This window comes from Anomaloglossus baeobatrachus, chromosome 3 (assembly GCF_048569485.1).
Source record: "Anomaloglossus baeobatrachus isolate aAnoBae1 chromosome 3, aAnoBae1.hap1, whole genome shotgun sequence".
NCBI classification, from domain to species: Eukaryota; Metazoa; Chordata; class Amphibia; order Anura; family Aromobatidae; genus Anomaloglossus; species Anomaloglossus baeobatrachus.
Window position 1 is genome coordinate 291288409 of NC_134355.1, and position 21488 is coordinate 291309896.

At 44.5% G+C, this 21488-nt stretch overlaps 1 protein-coding gene across 2 annotated transcripts in view; it reads right to left on the reverse strand.

Moving 5' to 3' along the window:
* Nucleotides 1-3115: 3115 nt before the first annotated feature.
* MTCL3 (MTCL family member 3) overlaps nucleotides 3116-21488 on the reverse strand; it is a 131994-nt gene continuing 113621 nt past the window's right edge. For both annotated transcript variants that reach the window (XM_075339932.1, XM_075339931.1), the window contains exons 6-7: nucleotides 16131-17316; nucleotides 3116-7432 (exon numbers count right to left, since the gene is read on the reverse strand). In XM_075339932.1, coding sequence (XP_075196047.1) covers nucleotides 7301-7432; nucleotides 16131-17316 — 1318 coding nt within the window. In that variant the 3' untranslated portion in view covers nucleotides 3116-7300. The remainder of the gene's footprint in view (nucleotides 7433-16130; nucleotides 17317-21488) is intronic.

Here is a 21488-nt window from a genome sequence, read left to right on the forward strand (position 1 = left end):
GTGCTATATAGGTGCTGTATACTACATGAGGGTGCCTAATGCTATCTGGGTCTGCACTGTACAATATACAGGCTGTATACTACATGAGGGTGCCTAAAGCTATCTGGGTCTGCACGGTGCTATATACGGGCTGTATACCACATGAAAGTGCCTAATGCTATCTGGCTCTGCACTGTGCTATATAGGGGCTGTGTACTACATGAAGGTGCCTAATGCTATCTGCCTCTGCACTGTGCTATATACGGGCTGTATACTACATGAAGGTGCTTAATGCTATCTGGCTCTGCACTCTGCTATATAGGTGCTGTGTACTACATGAAGGTGCCTAATGCTATCTGGGTCTGCACTATTATATAGGGGCTGTGCACTACATAAGGGTGCCTAATACTATCTGGGTCTGTACTGTGCTATATGGGGCTGTATACTACATGAAGGTGCCTTATGCTGTCTGGGTCTGTACTGTGCTATATACGGGCTGTATACCACATGAAGGTGCCTAATACTATCTGAGTCTGCACTGTGCTATATGGGGCTGTATAGTACATGAAGGTGCCTAATGCTATCTGGCTCTGCACTGTGCTATATAGGTGCTGTGTACTACATGAAGGTGCCTAATGCTATCTGCGTCTGCAGTGTACTATTTAGGGTCTGTGCACTACATGAGGGTGCCTAATGCTATCTAGGTCTGTACTGTGCTATATAGGGGCTGTATACTACATGAGGGTGCCTAATGCTATATGGGTCTTCCATTGTGCTATATGGGGACTGCTTAATGTTATCTGGGGATTGCATTGTGCCATATGGGATCTGCATAATGCCATGTGGGGGCTGGATGCCATATGGGGGTTGAATAATGCCATATGGGGGCTGCATAGTGCAATATGTGGGCTGCATAATGCTACATGGGTCTACATAATACTATATGGAGGACTATGGGGGCTTCATAACACTATATGGAGGAATATGGGGGCTGCATACTACTATACCCCAGGAGTTGTATGTCTCCATCACCCCGGTGCTGTATACCCCCAGAGCTGCATGTAACTCCCACCCACCTCAGAGCTGTTTGTCCCCCCACAACAGAGCCACTGCCCCCTCTAGAGCTGTATGCCCCCATTGCTGTATACCCCTTTCCTCAGTAATATGTATGCCCCCCAGTAATGTGTCTGTCCCCAGCATCTTTTGTGATGTATATACAGCAGTGTTAGTGTTCTCTATGTGTGGCCATGTCTGTTAGTTACGGCCACCAATCAACGTGGCACAGACATGCCCAGGAGGAGCTGGATGGACACATGTGGGGAGGTGAATGAGGCTGTTGCCGGCTTCCCAATATTAAAAATATCTCTAATGTGTCTGTGTATGCATGTATGATGTGTATCTATGTATGTCAGTGTATATGACTGTGTCTAGATTTATGTCTGTTTATATGTGTTTTTGTGAATTTCTCTTTAAATATATGTGTACGTATGCCTGTATGTATCTGTGCATGTCTATGTGTGGATGGGGCCCACTGAGACTCTTTCGCCCAGGGCCCACAAAAACCTGGAGCCGGCCCTGTCAACTCCACTCGTTGTGTTTGGAGGGAGAAGAATGAGTACAAACCCAAGAATACCATCTCAACTGTGAAGCATGGGGGTGGAGACATCATACTTTGGGATGCTTTTCGGCAAAGGAGACTGTACCATATTGAAGGGAGGATTCATGAGGACATGTAAGATTTTGGCCCCCTTCTTTCAGTAAGAGAACGGGAAATGAGTCATGGCTGGATCTTCCAGCATGAAAATGACGTGAAACACACCGCCAGGGCAACTGAGTGGCTACATAAGAGGCATTTCAAGGTCTTGGAGTGGCTTAGCCAGTCTCCAGACCTGGACCTAATAGAAAATCTTTGTAGGGAGCTGAAACTCAATGTTGCCTAGCGACAGCTTCGAAATCTGAAAGATGTGGAGATCTGTGTAACGTTTGCCAGTGATGATGGGATGGCGAGCGGGAGTGGACCCACTAGACCACAGGAGGGACCCGAGCTTATCCCTTAAATAGGAGGAACTTGACTAAGTGCCTACGAAAGCATATGCTAGGTGCCACTCCCAGGACAGTGACTGAGGACTGTGGAAGCCGACCCCCAGAAAGAATGGGCTCAGGTACAGAGTCTCTAGAGCTGACAGGAGCAGACTGTACGGCCAGGCAGTCTCTAGTGCAGACAGGTGCAGCCGGGACAGGTGAGTCAGACAGTATGGCCAGGACAGGTGGGTATCAAGGGCATGGCCAACACGGGGTGACAAGTACGGGTCGATGCACACTGGTACAGGTAACAGACAGTGGACAAAGGGGCCTGACAACTCGCTAGCTAGATGGATAACACTAACTGACCAAGTTGCTAATGTAACTCCCCTAGTGGGAAGGTGCCTTAAGTAACTGGTGCTTCTCAGTGATAGGTTGAGCTGCACTTCTGGGAAATGGTGCGCTGTCAATTTAATAGCAGGGCAGGCGTGAGCCCTGGACACATTCACGAAAGACCTGTGCGGTGTGCACAGGCCCCAGGAGGAGGAAGGAGGCTCATATGTGCAGGACCTTGGGGAAGCAAGGCAGGAAGGTGCAGGCCAGCCCTGGCAGTGAGTGAGTCGGTGTCCCTGCTGGGGAGGAGCAGAGCAGTGCAGGGACGACGGCGCTAGACAATCTGTATGGAGAAGTGGGTCGAAATTCCTGCTGCAGTGTGTGCAAACTTTGTAAAGAACTATAAGAAATGTCTGACTTCTGTAATTCCAAAGCAGGGTCACTGTACCAAATATTAAGTTCTGTTTTTCTATTTTATCAAATACTTATTACATACAATAAAATGCAAACTAATTATTTAAAAATCATACAATGTGATTTGTTTTTTATTCTGTTACAGATGAAGTGTACCTATGACAAGAATTACATGTCTCCATTCTTTGTAGGTGGGAAAACTTCGGCAGTGAATCCAATACTTATTTTCCCCACTGTAAATCTGCAACCCTGTGGAAAAATAAAATGTGAAAAAATACCAGCTGGAAAAAAGTGAAAATGTGAAAGACTACAATCCGATAAATCATCAACTGTTAGTTATAATACAACAAATGAATGAGAATACAAATTATTGAATCCGATTTATTACCACAATCTAAATAAATTCTACAAATAGCCAATAAGATTTGAAAAAGTGCTTGAAGAAAAAGATTACTCCCCACTATCAGCAGACATTGATGTTTTATTGTTTTAAAGAACACTTTATTCATACAGCCATAAAAAACTCAATGCGTATCACATAGAATTAAAGGCACCAAAGCTTTGGGATTTTACGATTCAACCACCCATATTTTACATAGAAAGTAATAAATAAATTCAGTGAATAATGTGGTGCAAAAGCAACATCTAAAACTCTGGAATAAAACTTAGAGGGAAGATGCTCAACGCTTCAGGAAAACATTCATAGGAGAAGGCAACTTCCAAAATTTAGCATAAAAGACCTTAGTTATTTGATTTTTTTGTTAATGAGATCAAACGCCTATCATATTATGTTGTAGATGTATAAGTAAATGGGAATTAGGAAGGGTAGACATAAAATAGCGACTACTATTTAAAACATCCTTCCCTCTTGGTGGGTTCCAATAAAAACATGGCTTCCCTCTCTTACTATTTCGATTTTTCTTATTTGTACTCCACCTTTTAATTTGACCATATAAACATAAGGCCGGAATATAAAATGCTACTCAAGTCTACCTAAAAAGCAGAACATAGAGGATCAACTGTGATGTGCCTGACACTAGTACTAATTGAGAACGTGAATTCAAATTTACTACTCATTTGTCATTTTCTTATCTTATGTCTTTTAAATGTTTATTAGATCATTCAATATATCACTTTATCTTTTTTTCTGACATACAGTAACTAGATACTTTCACTCCCCATAAAATAACATTATTATTAGGGATGATCGAATACTTCGATTATTCGGCTTCGCGAATATTTTCCGAATACCTCGTTGCTATTCGACTATTCGATGCGCAATGTAAGTCTATGGGAAGCCCGAATAGTTCCGAATAGTTGTTATTCGGGTTTCCCATAGACTTACATTGCGCATCGAATATTTGCGAATAGTCGAATAGCGGCCGAAAAATCGAAGTATTCGAACATCCCTAATTATTATCATTTGTGAAGTGCCTTTTTTCCCTCTTGAAAATGTATAATTATGTAAATGGGTTGTTCAGCAAAACTTTATCCTGGGCGTAGAATATATCAAAATAACAAACTAAGCAAAATCTCCCTGCGATCACCCCTGAGGATCCAGTGCAGGCTGCTTCAGTGGTCTCTGATAATGTCACTGCTAAGGCCTGTGATCAGTTGCAGAAGTCTGGTGACTAGAAAAGCATATCATCAGAAAAAAAGCCAACAAAGTGTCCGGCACTTGATCAACGGAGGTGATAACAGGTAGATAAGTATGGCTTAGTTTTCTATTTTCCATACATCCATGCTCAGGATAAAGTTTTTAAAATGGTTGGACAGCCCCTTTAACAACTTACCATTCCTTAAGTCAACAGGATGTGTCCATATATACTTTGACAATGTGTGTACAGAATATACAGTGTCAAACTATACAGGGACTAAAGGGCTAAAGGGGAAGCTATTCTCCATGCGGAGACTGACACTCTATTCCAGCATGCCAGTAATGAGGAGACTTTAAGCTGCAATATTCCTCTGGCAAATACGCAAATTGTCTCTTCAGCGAGGAAGTAGACAAACTCTAGTGCCACTTACTGGAGGTAGCAATGCTAGAAGTCAAAGTGACCCTTTAACGAGCCTTGTCATATGACTTAGGAGTTCGATACTAAGTGGTTTATAACAGTAACATAACATCATTAGATCAGTAGTAAAATGTCACACTTTGATTGGAAGGAGGGCTGCAGAGAATTGTTAATACCGGATCCCATAACCCAGAAGTATGGACCCAAATTCTGTTATAAGCTAGGGTCCTTTAAGGACATACTCTTCAAACCACTTTCGTTTTGAAGTGCTATTTAGAAGACTCCCCAAACTGGGGCTGCCCACGTTTTCTTAAAGGGAATCTGTCATGTGAAAAAATGCCATTAACCTGCAGATATGAGGTTAATCTGCAGGTTAATAGCATTCTAAACCTGATCAGTGCCTGTACAGTAAACCCCGCTGCTGGGAGGAAATTAACTTTAATCCTCCTGGCAGCGTTGTGGTTTCAGTCATGGAGGCGGCGCCAGCATGGTTTCAATCACCGCTCTGTGGATGGAGACCAGAGGCAGGAACCACATCCCCACACTGACAGCTTCCTCTAATGCTGAGCGGCTGTAAGTCATTGCGGGAGGTGGTTACAGATGTCGCTCTCCATATACGGAGCGGTGACTGAACCTGCAACGGTGCCGCCCCTGTGACTGGAACCGGAACGCTGCCGGGAGGATTAAAATTAAGTTTCTCCCGGCAGCAGGGTTTAATGTGCAGATGCCGGGCAGGTTCAGAATGCTATTATCCTGCAGATTAACTCCATTTTCTGCAGATTAATATCATTTTTCCATGTGACAAGTTCCTTTTAAATAAAAAGGGCAGCACCCGACTGGTGAAACTTTCTTTCGATCTGGAGCCATGTCGACTTGATGGATGAACGCTCTGTAGGAAGATCGATCTTGTGCAAGCCTAACCTTTAAATAACATATCAGAAGGGGAGACAGATCTTTAAAAATAACATAATGTATTGAATATAAAATGGAAACGCTTAAAATAATTTCTGCAAGTTTGTTTTTTACTTTTGGTGCCGGATTTTACAAATAAAATAAATAATCAGTCTAAACTGTAACTAAAAGGAAATATTGATACAAATGACGGTATGACAGCATTAGTAAGATGCGGCCTTAGCCGGAGAGTAAATGTAATTTATGATCAGTAACTGGAGATGATAAATACATATTTGGAGGTGCATAGTAGGATCTCTGGCACCAAAGTATCAGATTCCTTTCAGCTACTGATGCAATATTTGTGTATGCAAGCGGATGCCAAAATACAGGCTAAGTTTATAACTGTACTTCTAATATATCAGTCAACACAGTTCACCATTGGCTGAAAGAGACATGCTAACAGGGTATTGAAGCTGCTAACATGAGTACTAGTCCTTCCTTCCGTCTACTGTACATAAAAACACTGATAGAAACTTGATACCAAGCATCCCGCAATTGTCATGAAATCCTCAAATCTTCAACTTCACCGGAAAACCATTGATCCACACAATAGAACAAGGACTACTAAGACACTACAGTTTGGCAATCAATATGTAATGGTCCTATGTAATGAGATAAATACATTTTTGGAATGGCTCGCACATAAAAAGCCATCATTGTAAAAACAAGCAATTTAACAGAATCAGCCGCTCCGGTAGAGCACAATGATAAACCGGTGTGCATTTTCCAGATTTTATATAAATATTAGATCATCCAGCCTATCAAAACATCTTCTTTCAATTCAGGCTGAAAAATGGATATTTGCTACTAAAAAGCATATTAGGATATATATATATATATTGGAGTTCCTCTATAGTCATAGGGGACCTTCCATCAGAACAACAAAAGATCATATAGCAGGTATATCAACAGAGATACATGCCTTTCAGAGCGAATATAGGTGATCTATACAGTAGAAAGCATATATCTTCAGGCTAATAGAAAATGAAGAATACATGGTGGATATTTTTACGCATAAAGGACGGATAGATGAAATAATAAGTGTGTCAGAGGTTTATATGTGTACATCACGTCAGCAATTTCTAAACGCAGTATGGCCTGTATTTAGAAACATGCATTATGATCATGTTACATGCATATAAGAACCGATGTGTTTAACTAAATGGAACTGTACAAAAGTCCACTAAACATCCAATAATAAATGGCAACATAAAATATATAAGAAACAATGACATGAAAAAAGTACAGAAATATGTTTCTGCTAGTCATAAACACTGAAGAACCAACGACATGGCAGCAAAATGGTAACATCAAACGTTCACTTGTGGGACAATTTCATGATACATATACATGGTGGCTTCTTTAACAAATATGCTGTAAATATAATGCAATCATTTCCAGTGTCCAATTTTTCGGTGACACAGCTGCCTCCTGTTACCGCCTTGTAGACATAGCCCATAATATGATTTAACATGAAAAGTGCCAAGTAAATTTCATTTTATGAGTTCCACATTTTAATCCCCTGTATACAACGGAAGTCACTATATCACATGTAATGTGAATTATTAGCAATAGTATGGAAACTAGTGCGTGGCTCTCCTGGTGGGGGCAGGCACTGAAGGAGATCTTGCTGAAGCCCATCTGGAAGGTGGACGTCGATTTGCTGGTCGCGCAGGACGTGAAAATCCCTTGTCACTTGAAGATGTTCTTGATACCTAGATGAGAAATCAATGATTAATGTACAGCAGCTGTAAAAAATGGCCAATGGTGAGATGTGTGCCCTTCCAAATAATAGTTGAGGTCTAAATCATTAGATTTCCAGTGACACCTCAAAAAAAGCCCACTGTTCAGCAGGTGCCGTATTTTTAGTTTTATAAGACGCAATAGGCTAAGTTCACATTTCCGCTAAAATGTATCAGTCACAATCCGCTGCTCTTGTAAACAACAGAATCCGTTTAGCGGATTCCGTTGCTCCCATAGACTTGTATGAGCAGCGGATTGTGACTGATGATGCTGCGTTGCACCCTCCGCCCGACTGATCAGTCGTGGAACGACTGACCGCCGGGCGGGAGGAACGCAGCATGTAACGTTTTTTGAGCAGCGCGATCCGTCGGATTTCGCTGCACATGCTCTCTGGCTCCCTGCACACGTCACCAGCTTTGGTTGGTTACCCGATATTTACCCTGGTTACGGTGCAAGGAGCCAGCGCTAAGCGGTGTAGGCCCGTAACCAAGGTAAATATCGGGTAACTAAGGTAAACATCGGGTGCTTTGCTACCTGATATTTAGTCTGGTTACGTGTGCAGGGAGGCCGACACTTCCCCGCTCGGCCCCGCCCCCTCCCGCACTCCGCACGTGTACACACACACACACACACGTCCCCAGTCATGCAGACAAGCAATGCCACTGACACCCTCGTCTGGCCCCGCCCACCGCTGGGCCCCGCCCCCTCCCGCACTCCGCACATGTGTGTACACACACACACTCACACACACACACACTCACTCACCTGTCCCAGCCATGCAGACCGCAGCACTGCCACTGACATCCTCAGCGCCTGGCCCCGCCCCCCGCTCGGCTCCACCCCCTCCCGCATTCAGCATGTGTCTACACACACACACACACTCACACACTCTCACACACTCACACACACTCACCTGTCCTGCAGTCCCTGCGGCACCGACGTCCTCAGTGCCACGGCTCCGCTCGGCCCCCCCCCCCGTACTCCGCCCCCCTGCACACAACGGAATCCGACAAAGAATTCTGTACTTTGTCATCCGTTGTACAGCATTGAACAGCGCATCAGTCACATGCGTCAAGTGACGCATGTGACTGATACAAAACAATGAAAATGTGAACTTAGCCTTAGATTATAAGACGTACCTCAAATTTAAAGATAAAAAAGGTTAAAAAAAATGGGGTCCGTCTTATACTCCGGTGTTGTCTTACCGGAGGGGGGGCAGCAGCGGTGGTGGAGCGGGGTCACAGGAAGCAGAAGCTGTGCTGGCAGCAGCAGTGGGTCAGTGGTGGCAGCGGCGGGTCAGTGGTTGCAGCAGCAGGTCAGTGGTGGCAACGGCAGGTTAGTGGTGGCAGCGGGAGCTGCATTGGTTGTGTGGTAGAGCAGGCCAGTGCGGCAAGTATCCCAGTCTGTCCGCGGTCTGGGCTTCAAAGAAATGGCGCCGAAGTGGTGCGTGCGCAGATGGAGCTCTCATTCAAGAGCTCCATCTGCGCTTGGGCTGACTCCCGGTGCCATCATTGGAAACTGGGACCACAGACAGACTAGGACACTGGCCGCACAGCCACCGAAGTCTGCACAGTACCCGGCCATACAGAGTTGCAGCCAGTAGGCTGCCCGCCCACTGGCACAGAGAGGCAGCCAGCCGCCAGGACAGAGAGGCAGCCGGCCGCCGGCACCGACAGGCATCCAGCCGCCCGCATGCATGGACAGGCACCCTGCCGGCCGCCCGCACGCACCCGGCCGCCCACACACAGAGCCACACAGACAGCCCCCCACCAATTCACCTGGCGTAAGCTATATTCGTATTTTAAGACACATCCCTCATTTTCCTCCCAAATTTTTGGTAAGAAAAGTGCATCTTATAATCTGAAAAATACTGCAGATTTACTGAGCCCCTGTATGAGCACAATCAAAGAGCGGTGTTCCGGTTTAATAGAGAGTATCGGGGGAGATTCACTACTATACTTACTTCATACTATACTACTGTCCTGTGCATGGGGGAATGCACAGTGTGGCCATCGTACTGTTGGTGGGCTGTAAGTAGCATCATTTTGTGTGGGAGGCTTTGGGGTACAGCACATTGTGTAGGGAGCTGTTGGGACTATCATACTGTGTGGGTGACTGTGGGGCTATTATACTGTTTGTGGGTCTGTGGAGCCATCAAACTGTATAATGCGTTGAGAGGGATCATACTGTGAATAGGAGAGACAGAGCTATGGGGAATGAAGATGTGGGGCATGATACTTTTTGCGGGAACTGTGGGGTCCATCATAGTATATGGGAGCCATCACACTGTGTTGGTGGCTGAGTTAGCATTATATTGCATGTAGGGATTATTGTCATACTGTGTTGGGAACCTGTAGGACCATCATACAGTGCGCGTGTTGGAGGGTAGTGGGAATGTCATAATACTTGGAGGGCAGTGTGGACATCATACTGTCTGAGGGGAGGTATTGAGCAAGGTACAAGGCTGCTACTAATAGAAATACATGTTACAATAAGCTCTATTGTAACATGCAATAGCAAATAATAAACATTCTACGCATTGCTCCACTATGTTAAATCAATAAAATTTAATACTAATATAAAATAATCTATATGCAGTATATAATTGCCTTAGTCTGTCTGTCTGTCTTGCTCCAAACTGACATCATTACAGTGACAACCGTCACATTGGCCGCTCGGCTCGGGCCAGCCACGCCCCCGCACACCTTGGCCGCTCGGCTCGGCCACGCCCCCCCCGCACGCATTGGCCACTCGACCCGGCCACGCCCCCCGCACGCATTGGCTGCTCGGCAAAGCCCCCGCACACTCTGCCCGCTCGGCCACGCCCCCGCACGCATTTGCCACTCGGCCACGCCCCCGCACACTGTGCCCGCTCGGCCACACTCCCCGCACACTGTGCCCGCTCGGCCACACCCCCCGCACACTGTGCCCGCTCGGCCACGCCCCCGCACACTGTGCCCACTTGGCCATGCCCTCTGCCCACTGTGCCCGCTCGGCCACGCCCCTAGCACACCGTGCCCGCTCGGCCACGACCCCCGCACACCGTGCCGGCTCAGCAACAGCCCCCGCACACTGTGCCCGCTTGGCCACGCCCCCGCACACTGTGCCCGCTCGGCCACGCCCCCCGCACACATTGGGCACCTATACACTTCCCCCCCAGGACTACTCCACCTAGTAGGCACCTCCCCCCAGGACTACTCCACCTATTAGACACCTCTCCCCAGGACTACTCCTCCTATTAAACACCTCCACCCAGGACTACTCTTCCTATTAGACACCTCCCCCCAGGACTACTCCATCTATTAGACATCTCCCCCCAGGACTATTCCACCTATTAGACACCTCCCCCTCAGGACTACTCCTATTATCCTCCTCTCTCCCCAGGACTACTCCTCCTATTATACTCCTCTCTTCCCAGGACTACGATTCCTATTAGACTCCTTCCCCCAGGACTACGACTCCTATTAGACTCCTTCCCCCAGGACTATTCCACCTATTAGACACCCCCCCAGGACTACTCCACCTATTATTCTCCTCCCCCCCAGGACTACTCCTCCTGTTATCCTCTTTCCCCAGGACTACTCCTATTATCCTCCTCTCCCCCCCAGGACTATTCCTCCTATTAGACTCCTCCCCCCAGGACTACTCCTCCTATTAGACTCCTCTCCCCCCAGGACTACTCCTCCTATTAGACTCCTCTCCCCCCAGGACTACTACTCCTATTAGACTCCTCACACCCCAGGACTACTCCTCCTATTACACTCCTCTCCCACCAGGACTACTCCTCCTATTAGACTCCTCTCCCCCCAGGACTACTCCTCCTATTAGACTCCCCCCCAAGACTACTCCTCCCCCTCAGGACTACTCCTTCTATTAAGACTCCTCTCCGCCCAGGACTACTCCTCCTATTATCCTACTCTCCCCCCAGGACTACTCCTCCTATTCTCCTCCTCTCCCCCCAGGACTACTCCTCCTATTATACTCCTCTCTCCCCAGGACTACTCCCCCTATTATCCTCCTCTCCCCCTAGGACTACTCCTCCTATTATACTCCTCTCCCCCCAGGACTACTCCTCCTATTATACTCCTCTCTCCCCAGGACTACTCCCCCTATTATACTCCTCTCCCCCCAGGACTACTCCTCCTATTATACTCCTCTCCCCCCAGGACTACTCCTCCTATTATACTCCTCTCCCCCCAGGACTACTCCTCCAACACACACACACCCCACAAACACACACCCACCCAAACCACGCAACACCCACAGCACTACACACATACAATGCTGCAGACACACAGCGCTCCACACACAACGCAACACACAAACAACACAGCTCTCATACACCCCCGCACCCAGACAACACCCAGAACATTTACAGCGCCCTACACAAACACTTGGTAACTACACACAACAACATCTATATATATATATATATATATATATATATATAGCAAAAATCATACATTAACTACATAATAAATTCTAGAATACCCGATGCGTTATAATCGGGCCACCTTCTAGTACTAAATAAATATGGAGTAGAATTAATTTTAATCTATTGGTGTTGCCCTCCACAAGTCACAGTCTCTCATGTGGCCCATAGGGGAAATTAATTGCTCAAACCCTGGGGTAGATTAGTTTACCTTCTCTTATTATCGTCATATGTAGTAGGTGTATTTATAATAATGTTAGCAATTACCTCCAATTAGAAATGTAGTATAGTTCTCCTGATTAGCTATGGCTCTTACCTCATGTTCAGGACAATGCAGCTTAGGTATCCATGGGTACGACCACTCCTTTAGGGACAGTTAGTTGCTCATGGTTGTAACTATGGATACTTAAGCTGCAATTCCCTGCACATGAGGTAACAGATACAGCTAATCAGGAACATTATACTAAATTTCTAATTGGAGGTATTAGCTAATATTATTACTATTATTCCACCTACTACATATTGGGATAGAATCTTGAAGATGGGAATAGACCAGCTATATATGGAATTTATAGCAATGCTCCATGGATAAAATAAGCAAATTAGTGCACAGGCTCCGCTCATCCACTAGGCTGGGTTTCCCTGGAACCTGCAGTACCACTGGCTGACTGTAGGTGGCGTGTGTCTTCCAGCTGAAGTTGCCATTATACATCTGCAGCCAATAGGAAGACATCACACCCTTCTTACTCCCCCTTCTGTCATCTGACCACTGCCAGAGATAGTTCTATTCCTGGTTCCTATGTTATTTGTATAGTGATTCCTGTGTGCTGATCTCTGCTTGCTTCCTTACTACCCTTCTGCCTGCTGTTTATGTACCTTTCTGCCTGATCCGGATTTGACCTCTGCTTCGTTTTCGGATTATGTCCTTGCCTGCCGATTCTGTCCCTGTTCTGCAAATCCTGGTTTGACCCTGCCTGATTACTACTCTCATCGGACTTCAGCCTTCCACAGGTAGTGATCTCCAGGGCCCTGTGTAATTCCAAATCCCTGTATTGGGGTTAAAGGATTTCAGGGTTCTCGGGGTCCTGCTTAGTGAGTGGCTTCCCTCTAGTCTGTCCATTACAGCCCGTCTGAGTCTGTGGATCCAGGGAGGCGTTACAATTAGCTCTCTCTCATATCAAAATAAAGCTCACTAGTATCCAATCCTTTAACACGCCTTGCAACATGACCAAGAAAGTTAGTCAAATCACACACCCACCTATAGAAAGTAGTTTCAGGGTAATTGCTCATCATCAGGATAATAATATTTATATGCATATATATGTCCATATATATATATATATTTATAGTAAAGCCATGAAGGCCATGTGGTTCCCGGGTGGGGGGCCTCATGTGATCACATGACCTGACGGCAGAGAGGTATACTATGAATTTTCATAGGGAGCAGCAACTATTTAATTCTACATAGTGCTGTGCAAAAATTTGGGCAGATGTGAAAAGAATACTGCACAGTAACAATGCTTTAAAAACAGGAATATTAATATTTTATTTTTATCAAGCAACAAAATGCAAAGTAAATAAACCAAATAAAAATCTAAATCTAATTATTTGGTGTGACCGTCCTTTGACTTCCACACAGCATCACTAGGCTGGGAGGTTGTTTCAAACATCTTAAAGATCTAATCACAGATCTGGAATTATATGAAAAGACAAAAGGATTTATGCAGAACAATAGAAGTTGTGACCAAGGCTCTATGGGTGTCATATCATCACTTCCAGGAATCTTTGATCTTTATGCTGAAGATAGTCCTTAATGACATTCGCCATATGTTTGAGGCTCATTTTCCTGCTACAAAATAAATTTGGAGCCAATCAGACGCCTCCCTGATGATATTGTATGGGATGGATAAGTACCAGCCTGTATTTCTCACCATTGAAGACACCAATAAATGGGCAACAATGAGAGCCGTAGACCCAGGGGTCAGACAAGAAATCTTAAAACATGACATGAAAGACACATGATTACTTCCCTTCAAAATCAGAAGATTTCAGCAGTGCCATCAGCTAAGGAATGGCAACAATCAGTGGGAGCCAACTACACCCATCTACTGTGTGGAGACGTCTGCCCAGAAGTGGCCTTCAAAGAAGAATTGCAAGCAAAAAGCCAAAACTCAACAAGGAAACAAGGCCAAGCGACTCAACTATGGAAGAAAATGTAGGAACTGGGGTGCAGAAATATGGGAGCAGGTGGTCTGGACTCATGGGTCAAAATACAAAATATTTGGCTATAACAGAAGGCGGTTTGTTTGGTGAAGGGATGGAGAGTGGTATAAAAATGAGTGTCTGCAGGCAACAGTGAAGCATGGTGCCGTTTCTTGCAAGCTTGGGCCTGCTTTTCAGCAAATGGAGTTGGGGATTTGATCAGGCTTAATGGTCCTCAATGCTAAGAAGTACCCGACATGCAGATACTTATCCATCATGCAGTGGATGATTACGGGAGAAGTCTGAGTGGTACCAAATTTATTCTGCTGCAGCACAACCATCCCAAACATATTGTCAATGTGATCAAGAACTATTGTCAGGGAAAAAGAAGAAAAAAAAGAATCCTGGTAGTGATGGTATGGCTCCAAAACCCATAGAGTCTATCTGAAAACACATGACGAGGCAGGAGGATATGTACAGGCTTACATCGCCAGCACAGTACCTTATATATTCAGCTAGTATTACCTAAGGGAGTTGTTCCTTTCTATCTGAAAACTCCTGGTATATTTTTCTTCAGTCAGGTCATGTGATCACAAGGTGCCCCTGAGAATTACGTGGGCTCATGTTCTCTGAAGAGGGTCACCGTCTCAGTTACCAGACTTTCCTGTATGACACCATTGCATGGAATGTACCACATAGTTTGTCACGGGGGACAGAAACTCTTATCATAGCTGTGAAGATTACACAATTAGTGTCTTAGGGATATATTGCAGATCACAGGTCAGCTTCCTGACTGTATGCTGATATTAGGTCATTTAGGAGAGTATACAGGAGAGGATTATCACACAGGCAGAGATGGTACTGGCTCTACCTGACCATGTGATGCTGGGCTGATGTAACATGGGATTGGCACGGTGGTTCAGTGGTTAGAACTGGAGTCTTGCAGCGCTGGGGTCCTGGGTTCAAATCCCACCAAGGACACCATCTGCAAGGAGTTTGTATGTTCTCCCAGTGTTTGCATGGGTTTCCTTCGGGTTCTTTGGTTTCCTCCCACACTCCAAAGGCATACAGATAGGGACTCTAGATTGTGAGCCCCAATGGGGACAGTGTTGCTGATGTATGTAAAGCGCTGTGGAATTAATAGCGCTATATAAATGAATAAAATTATTATTATTAATTATTGATAGCAGAGCAAAGATGAGAAAGAAGCAGAGTAAAATCTAAAATTGAAGATGAAGTCTGAAGACATGAAAATGGGTTTGAAATGCATATAAGCATACTATATATAAGAAGGAAAGAAAGTGATAGGCAATAAGGTTGTGTGATGTAGGGAAAAAAACTGTTTCTTTAAAGAGGACCTGTTACATGCCCCCCAAAAATGACTTGGTTACCTTGTCAAAACCTCTGTGCTCCCGTGAATCTGTCATTTTGTCCCTTCATTGAGTAGATGTCCTTTTATCCTTTTGGCACCCAATATGCTAATTCCTGGCTTATGGTCTAAGAGGGAGTCTCAAAAACATTTTCTCTGGGGGAATGTATTAATGCCCCCTCTATGACGCTGACAAATCAACATTTGGTAGCATCTAAAACTGGTTGAACAGCGTGATCTTAAGAGACCTCGCTGTTCCTGAGTGCATATCACATCAAGAACAGAGAGATTTTACGAGACCATGCTCTTTGATCAGTCTTAGATGCTGGCAAGTGGTGATTAAGCAGCGTCATAGAGGAAAGAGAAGAATGCCCTCAAGGAAACCTTTTCTATCACACCCTCTTGAACAACAAGCCAGGAATTTACATTTTGCGCACCAAAAGGAAAACAGGGCATATCTCCACAACAGTGGAACAAAATGAAAAACTAAAATCAGCAACAGATTCATGGAAGAATGGGAATTTTGGAAAGTTAAACTCATTTTTGGGCACACATAACAGGTCGTCTTTACGTGAAGAATAGATTTGATATCAAATTGTATGGCATAAGATACTTAATAGATAATTAGATAGTATAATTTATTGTGGCAATGAAACCATATTCTCACCTCAGGCAGCCTTAGGTTTGAGGAGTCTTGATGCGGATACCAGTGAATGTCATTCTGGAGAACATTTGCGGTTTGTTCAAGGTGAAGCATCTCCAAATATTGAGTCAGTGTGTCAGAACAGTTATCGGTCAGGAGGAAGTCTGACTGTGTCCATTTGCTAACAGATGGTTTAGAATGACAAACAGGAGCAGTCACTTTGGTCTCATAGCTTTTTAGAAGCTTTTCCACAACCCCATAGTTGGATCTAGAGTCTGCTGACCGTGGTCGTCCTGACAAATTGATACCTTTCCAGTTGTGTTGTTGTAGAGTGTTCTTGTAGCTACTCGTAGTAAGAGGACCATTTGTCTGCTGATGTTGTTGGACTCTAGGTTTCTCCACTTTGCCACCATTATAGGATGTGCTGATTGTACAAGGTGGCTCCCTTATCTCAGGTACAGTAAGTGGCTTGGTAATGGTTTTTCCAGTAGTTAAATGTTGGGATACCGGGGGACTAAAATATTCTTCATCTATATCCAGTGCCAGATCCCTTGGCATGTCATCATGGCTAATTGCATTTCCTTTGCCAGCTTTAAATACTACTCTGTTAAACTCATCAATCTTTGCAGCTAATTTTCCATTCTTTATTGTATTTCCATAGCTATAAGCAGAGCCTACGGTAGAATGTCCTAACATGATCACTTCAGGATATAAACCATCGGAGTTAAAAAAGTGATTCTGTGACATTGAAAGATTTTGTTTGTTCATCTCTGGAGTAAAGTGATTAATATCTGTAAAACTATTAAACAAAGACTCAGTAAAATCTCCATCTTCAAGTGTTCCGATACCACATAACCATTCCAGGTGGCAAAGATCTCCATCGTTGTTGAGTAGTTCAATGTCAGTAGAGACTTTTTCGCTTTTGATAGGAACGAGATTTTCATTTATCACTGGAATTTTATCCTGAAACAAAGAGTTCGACAAAGGCCATGAAAAATTTAAGGAAGGAAATGATGTGTCTTGAGTCTCCAAAGACCCCTCATCTTTTTTTTTAAGTTGTGACTGTTCGGCAGTGAAAGATGAGACGATTTTGCTGCTTACAAAGTCCTTTTGTTTGTTTGGCGATGCTCTGGGACAAGGTGCAGGATTTCTTGGTGTCTTCACATGAAGATTTCTCCTGGATTCTCCAACTGCTGAATCTGACACAGCTCTGTACAAGACAAATTTATAGAATTATCATATGTACGACTCAGCCTGAAGTAGAGGCTACCATAGAAATGATAATTTAGAATGAAAAGTGTTCAACAAATAAATATACACCTGCCATATCCTGCATTTCCATGTGATCTGTGTAAAGGTATTACATCTTGGACAAGTATGGTAAGTTTAACTAGATAGTCCAAAAGAAATTAAAATTCCAAAAGAAGCAGATCCCCCACTGGATTATGTTTTTTCCTAGAGCAGGCGCACTACAATACTTTGATCTGCCCTGCTCAGAGCAGATCAAAGTGCGCCTGCGCAGGACCTCAATGGCGGCGAGTGTGGATGACGTAAGAGGCGTCATGCACCCCGGCTTCAGAAGAATGGCCGCAGCTTATAGGCCCCAAATCTGGTGACAGGTTCCCTTTAAGGGAGAGAAAAGAGGCTGACATCATTGCCACAGACTCTGCCCCCTGATAACAGTTTGTTTGAGTATCCCAGCATGCACTGGAATTCTCAAACAATTCGTCAAACAGGAAATAGAAAATAACAATAGAGTAGTAGTGAGATAGTGGAGTTAGGGTGTTTAATACAAGAAAATTAGAAAGTAGCTAAGATTATAGCATCAAATAGATAGGGATTTATGGTAAATCAATTTTACTTTTGTTTTCGGACCAACTCTTTAAGTCACAAGTGCTCAATGCAACTCTATGAGAGCAAGAACGAGACTCTAATAGACTTGTATTGAGTTATAACCTCCGGCATGCTTCATGAAACACTGTAGCTGGTGGCAGGTCACAAATCGCTGGAGACTGACGGAAATAACAGTGAAAATAGATGAAGACGAAGGCAGATGACTATAAGGGGTGCTTTACACACTACGACATCGTAGGTGCGATGTCGGTGGGGTCAAATCGAAAGTGACGCACATCCGGCGTCGCAGTCGATATCATAGTGTGTAAAGCCTTTTTGATACGATTAACGAGCGCAAAAGCGTCGTTATCGTATCATCGGTGTAAGGTCCGACATTTCCATAATGCCGGTGCAGCGACGGTACGATGTTGTTCCTCTTCCAGCAGGCAGCACACATCGCTGTGTGTGAAGCCGCTGGAGCGAGGAACATCTCCTACCTGCGTCGCGGCTTCAATGAGGAAGGAAGGAGGTGGGCGGGATGTTTACGTCCCGCTCATCTACGCCCCTCCGCTCCTATTGGCCGCCTGCCGTGTGACGTCGCTGTGACGCCGCACGACCCGCCCCCTTAGGAAGGAGGCGGTTCGCCGGCCAGAGCAACGTCGCAGGGCAGGTGAGTGCATGTGAAGCTGGCGTAGCGATAATGTTCGCTACGCCAGCAATCACAAGATATCACTGCTGCGACGGGAGCGGATACCATCGCGCTCGTCATCGCAAGCATCGGCTTGCGATGTCGCAGCGTGCAAAGTACCCCTAAGGCAGTGGACAAGCAACTTACATTTAAAGCATAACTCCAGTGCTGAAATAAAAAAAAATGCTGGAGTGAAGCTTTACGGAAAAATAGACCCAAGATTTCTAATGAGCAACTGGCATAAATCAATGCAATTCAGTTTTCAACAATAAACCTATTCGGTTTGACACGTCACAAGAATTTATCACTTATCAGAAAAAAGTTGTGTCAATTTTTACATTCTTGCCAAAAAACATAAAACAAGTTTCTGCCATAAGCTGAAACTATAACACATAGCAACACTGTGTATTGTAGTCTCTTGTATGTAGGAGGGAATTAGTAATGTTTCTACTAAAAGACATTATTCTTGGAAGGATAAAATCATATTTTTGATACTTTGATTTTTGACCTCTTTCTTAACTACAGTGAATTTATTCCAATATTTGCTCGTTCGCGTAAAACTAAGGGATAAAAAAACGATTTGGCAACATTACTAAAGCCTCGTGGGAAATGTGTATCCTGATATGAGGCCAAAAACATATTTCTTGTAAGCATTTCTTCAACATTTTGGAGATAAACCATAGTCTCACAAGCAATGAATTGTGAAATCCTTATTATTTATATTATAGTTCCAACTAGCAAATCGATTTGAAGGACCAACATCAATAATCTGTTGGCGGTCAACCAGAGCTCTGAGAACAGCCTTTGTGGCTCTTCTTTTAATTAGCGTGTCTAGTGTGACATCACGCCACACCAATGACATCATGCCAGGGGATAGATACTGTAAGGTAAGAGGTTCTCAGCTGCCATTTTTGCTGTAGATTACAACAAAGGCATTTTTGCTGATGCAGGACAACATCCTGCTCCTTTATATTTACTGGGGTGGTCCCATCTGGACAACCCCATTCAATGTGCTCTATTAGGCTTGCTCAAACATATATTCCATGCCATTAAAGCTTCCACAGGGACTGTCAACTATAACATGCATCAATTAGGAATAGCTTTAAAAAAACCTCCCTTTCTGACTAATTTTCTGTTGGGCTCTCTAAGACATTATGGAATCCAGTATTCACATACTCATATAGAGAGATACAGTGCCTTGGGAAAGTATTCACCATCACACCTTGGCCTTTTACCTATTTCATTACATTACAACCTGTGTTCAAATAATTTTGTAATCCGATTTGTGGGTGATGCATCAGTACTAAATTGCTGGGGAAGTGTAGTGAGAAAAATAAAGTAAAAAAAATATATATTTATGAGATATAAGAGTTAAAAATTGCCATGTGCATATGTATTCACCACTTTTGCTAAGAAGCCCCTAAACATTTCTGCTGCAACCTTCATAAGTCACATGCTAAGTGAAAGGAAGTCCACCTGTGTGCAATCTAAGTGTCACATGGTCTGTCAGGATATACACACCTTTTCTGAAAGGCTGCAGCACCATAAAGCAAGAGACACCACTAACCAAACACCATGATGACCAAGGAGATCTCCAAACAAGTCACAGACAAAGTTGTTGAGAAGTACAAGACAGGGTTAGGTTCTAAAAAATAACACAATCTCTGATTATACCCCGGAACACCATCAAATCCATTATCATCAAATGGAAAGAACATGGTACCACAACAAAAATGGCAAGAGATTACCACCCACCAAAACTCTCAGCCCAGGCAAGGAGGCCATTAATCAGATGCAGCATGGAGACCAAAGGTAACCTATAAGGAGCTGCAGAGTTACCCTGCAGAGACTTGGATATCTCTTTATATGACCACAATAAACCATACACTCCATAATGCTGGCCCTTATAGAAGTGGGCCAGAAAAAAACCCTTTAGTAACATCCAAAAATAGGAATGCTCATTTCAGTTTGTCAAAAGACATGTGGGAGGCTCCCCAAATGGATGGAGGAATGTACTGTGGTGAGATGAGACCAAAGAAGGGAATTTTGTTTACTTACCGTAAATTCCTTTTCTTCTAGCTCCAATTGGGAGACCCAGACAATTGGGTTGTATAGCTATGCCTCCGGAGGCCACACAAAGCATTACACTAAAAGTGTAAAGCCCCTCCCCTTCTGCCTATACACCCCCCGTGCTCACGGGCTCCTCAGTTTTGGTGCAAAAGCAAGAAGGAGGCAAAAAATTATAATTGGTTTAAAGTAAATTCAATCCGAAGGAATATCGGAGAACTGAAACCATTCAACATGAACAACATGTGTACACAAAAAACAGGGGCGGGTGCTGGGTCTCCCAATTGGAGCTAGAAGAAAAGGAATTTACGGTAAGTAAACAAAATTCCCTTCTTCTTTGTCGCTCCATTGGGAGACCCAGACAATTGGGACGTCCAAAAGCAGTCCCTGGGTGGGTAAATAATACCTCAGAATAGAGCCGCAACCGGCTCCGTCCTACAGGTGGGCAACCGCCGCCTGAAGGACTCGCCTACCTAGGCTGGCATCTGCCGAAGCATAGGTATGCACCTGATAGTGTTTCGTGAAAGTGTGCAGGCTCGACCAGGTAGCCGCCTGACACACCTGCTGAGCCGTAGCCTGGTGCCGCAAAGCCCAGGATGCTCCCACGGCCCTGGTAGAATGGGCCTTCAGCCCTGAGGGAACCGGAAGCCCCGAGGAACGATAAGCCTCGAGAATTGGTTCCTTGATCCACCGAGCCAGGGTTGATTTGGAAGCTTGTGTCCCTTTACGCTGGCCAGCGACAAGGACAAAGAGTGCATCCGAGCGGCGCAGGGGCGCCGTACGAGAAATGTAGA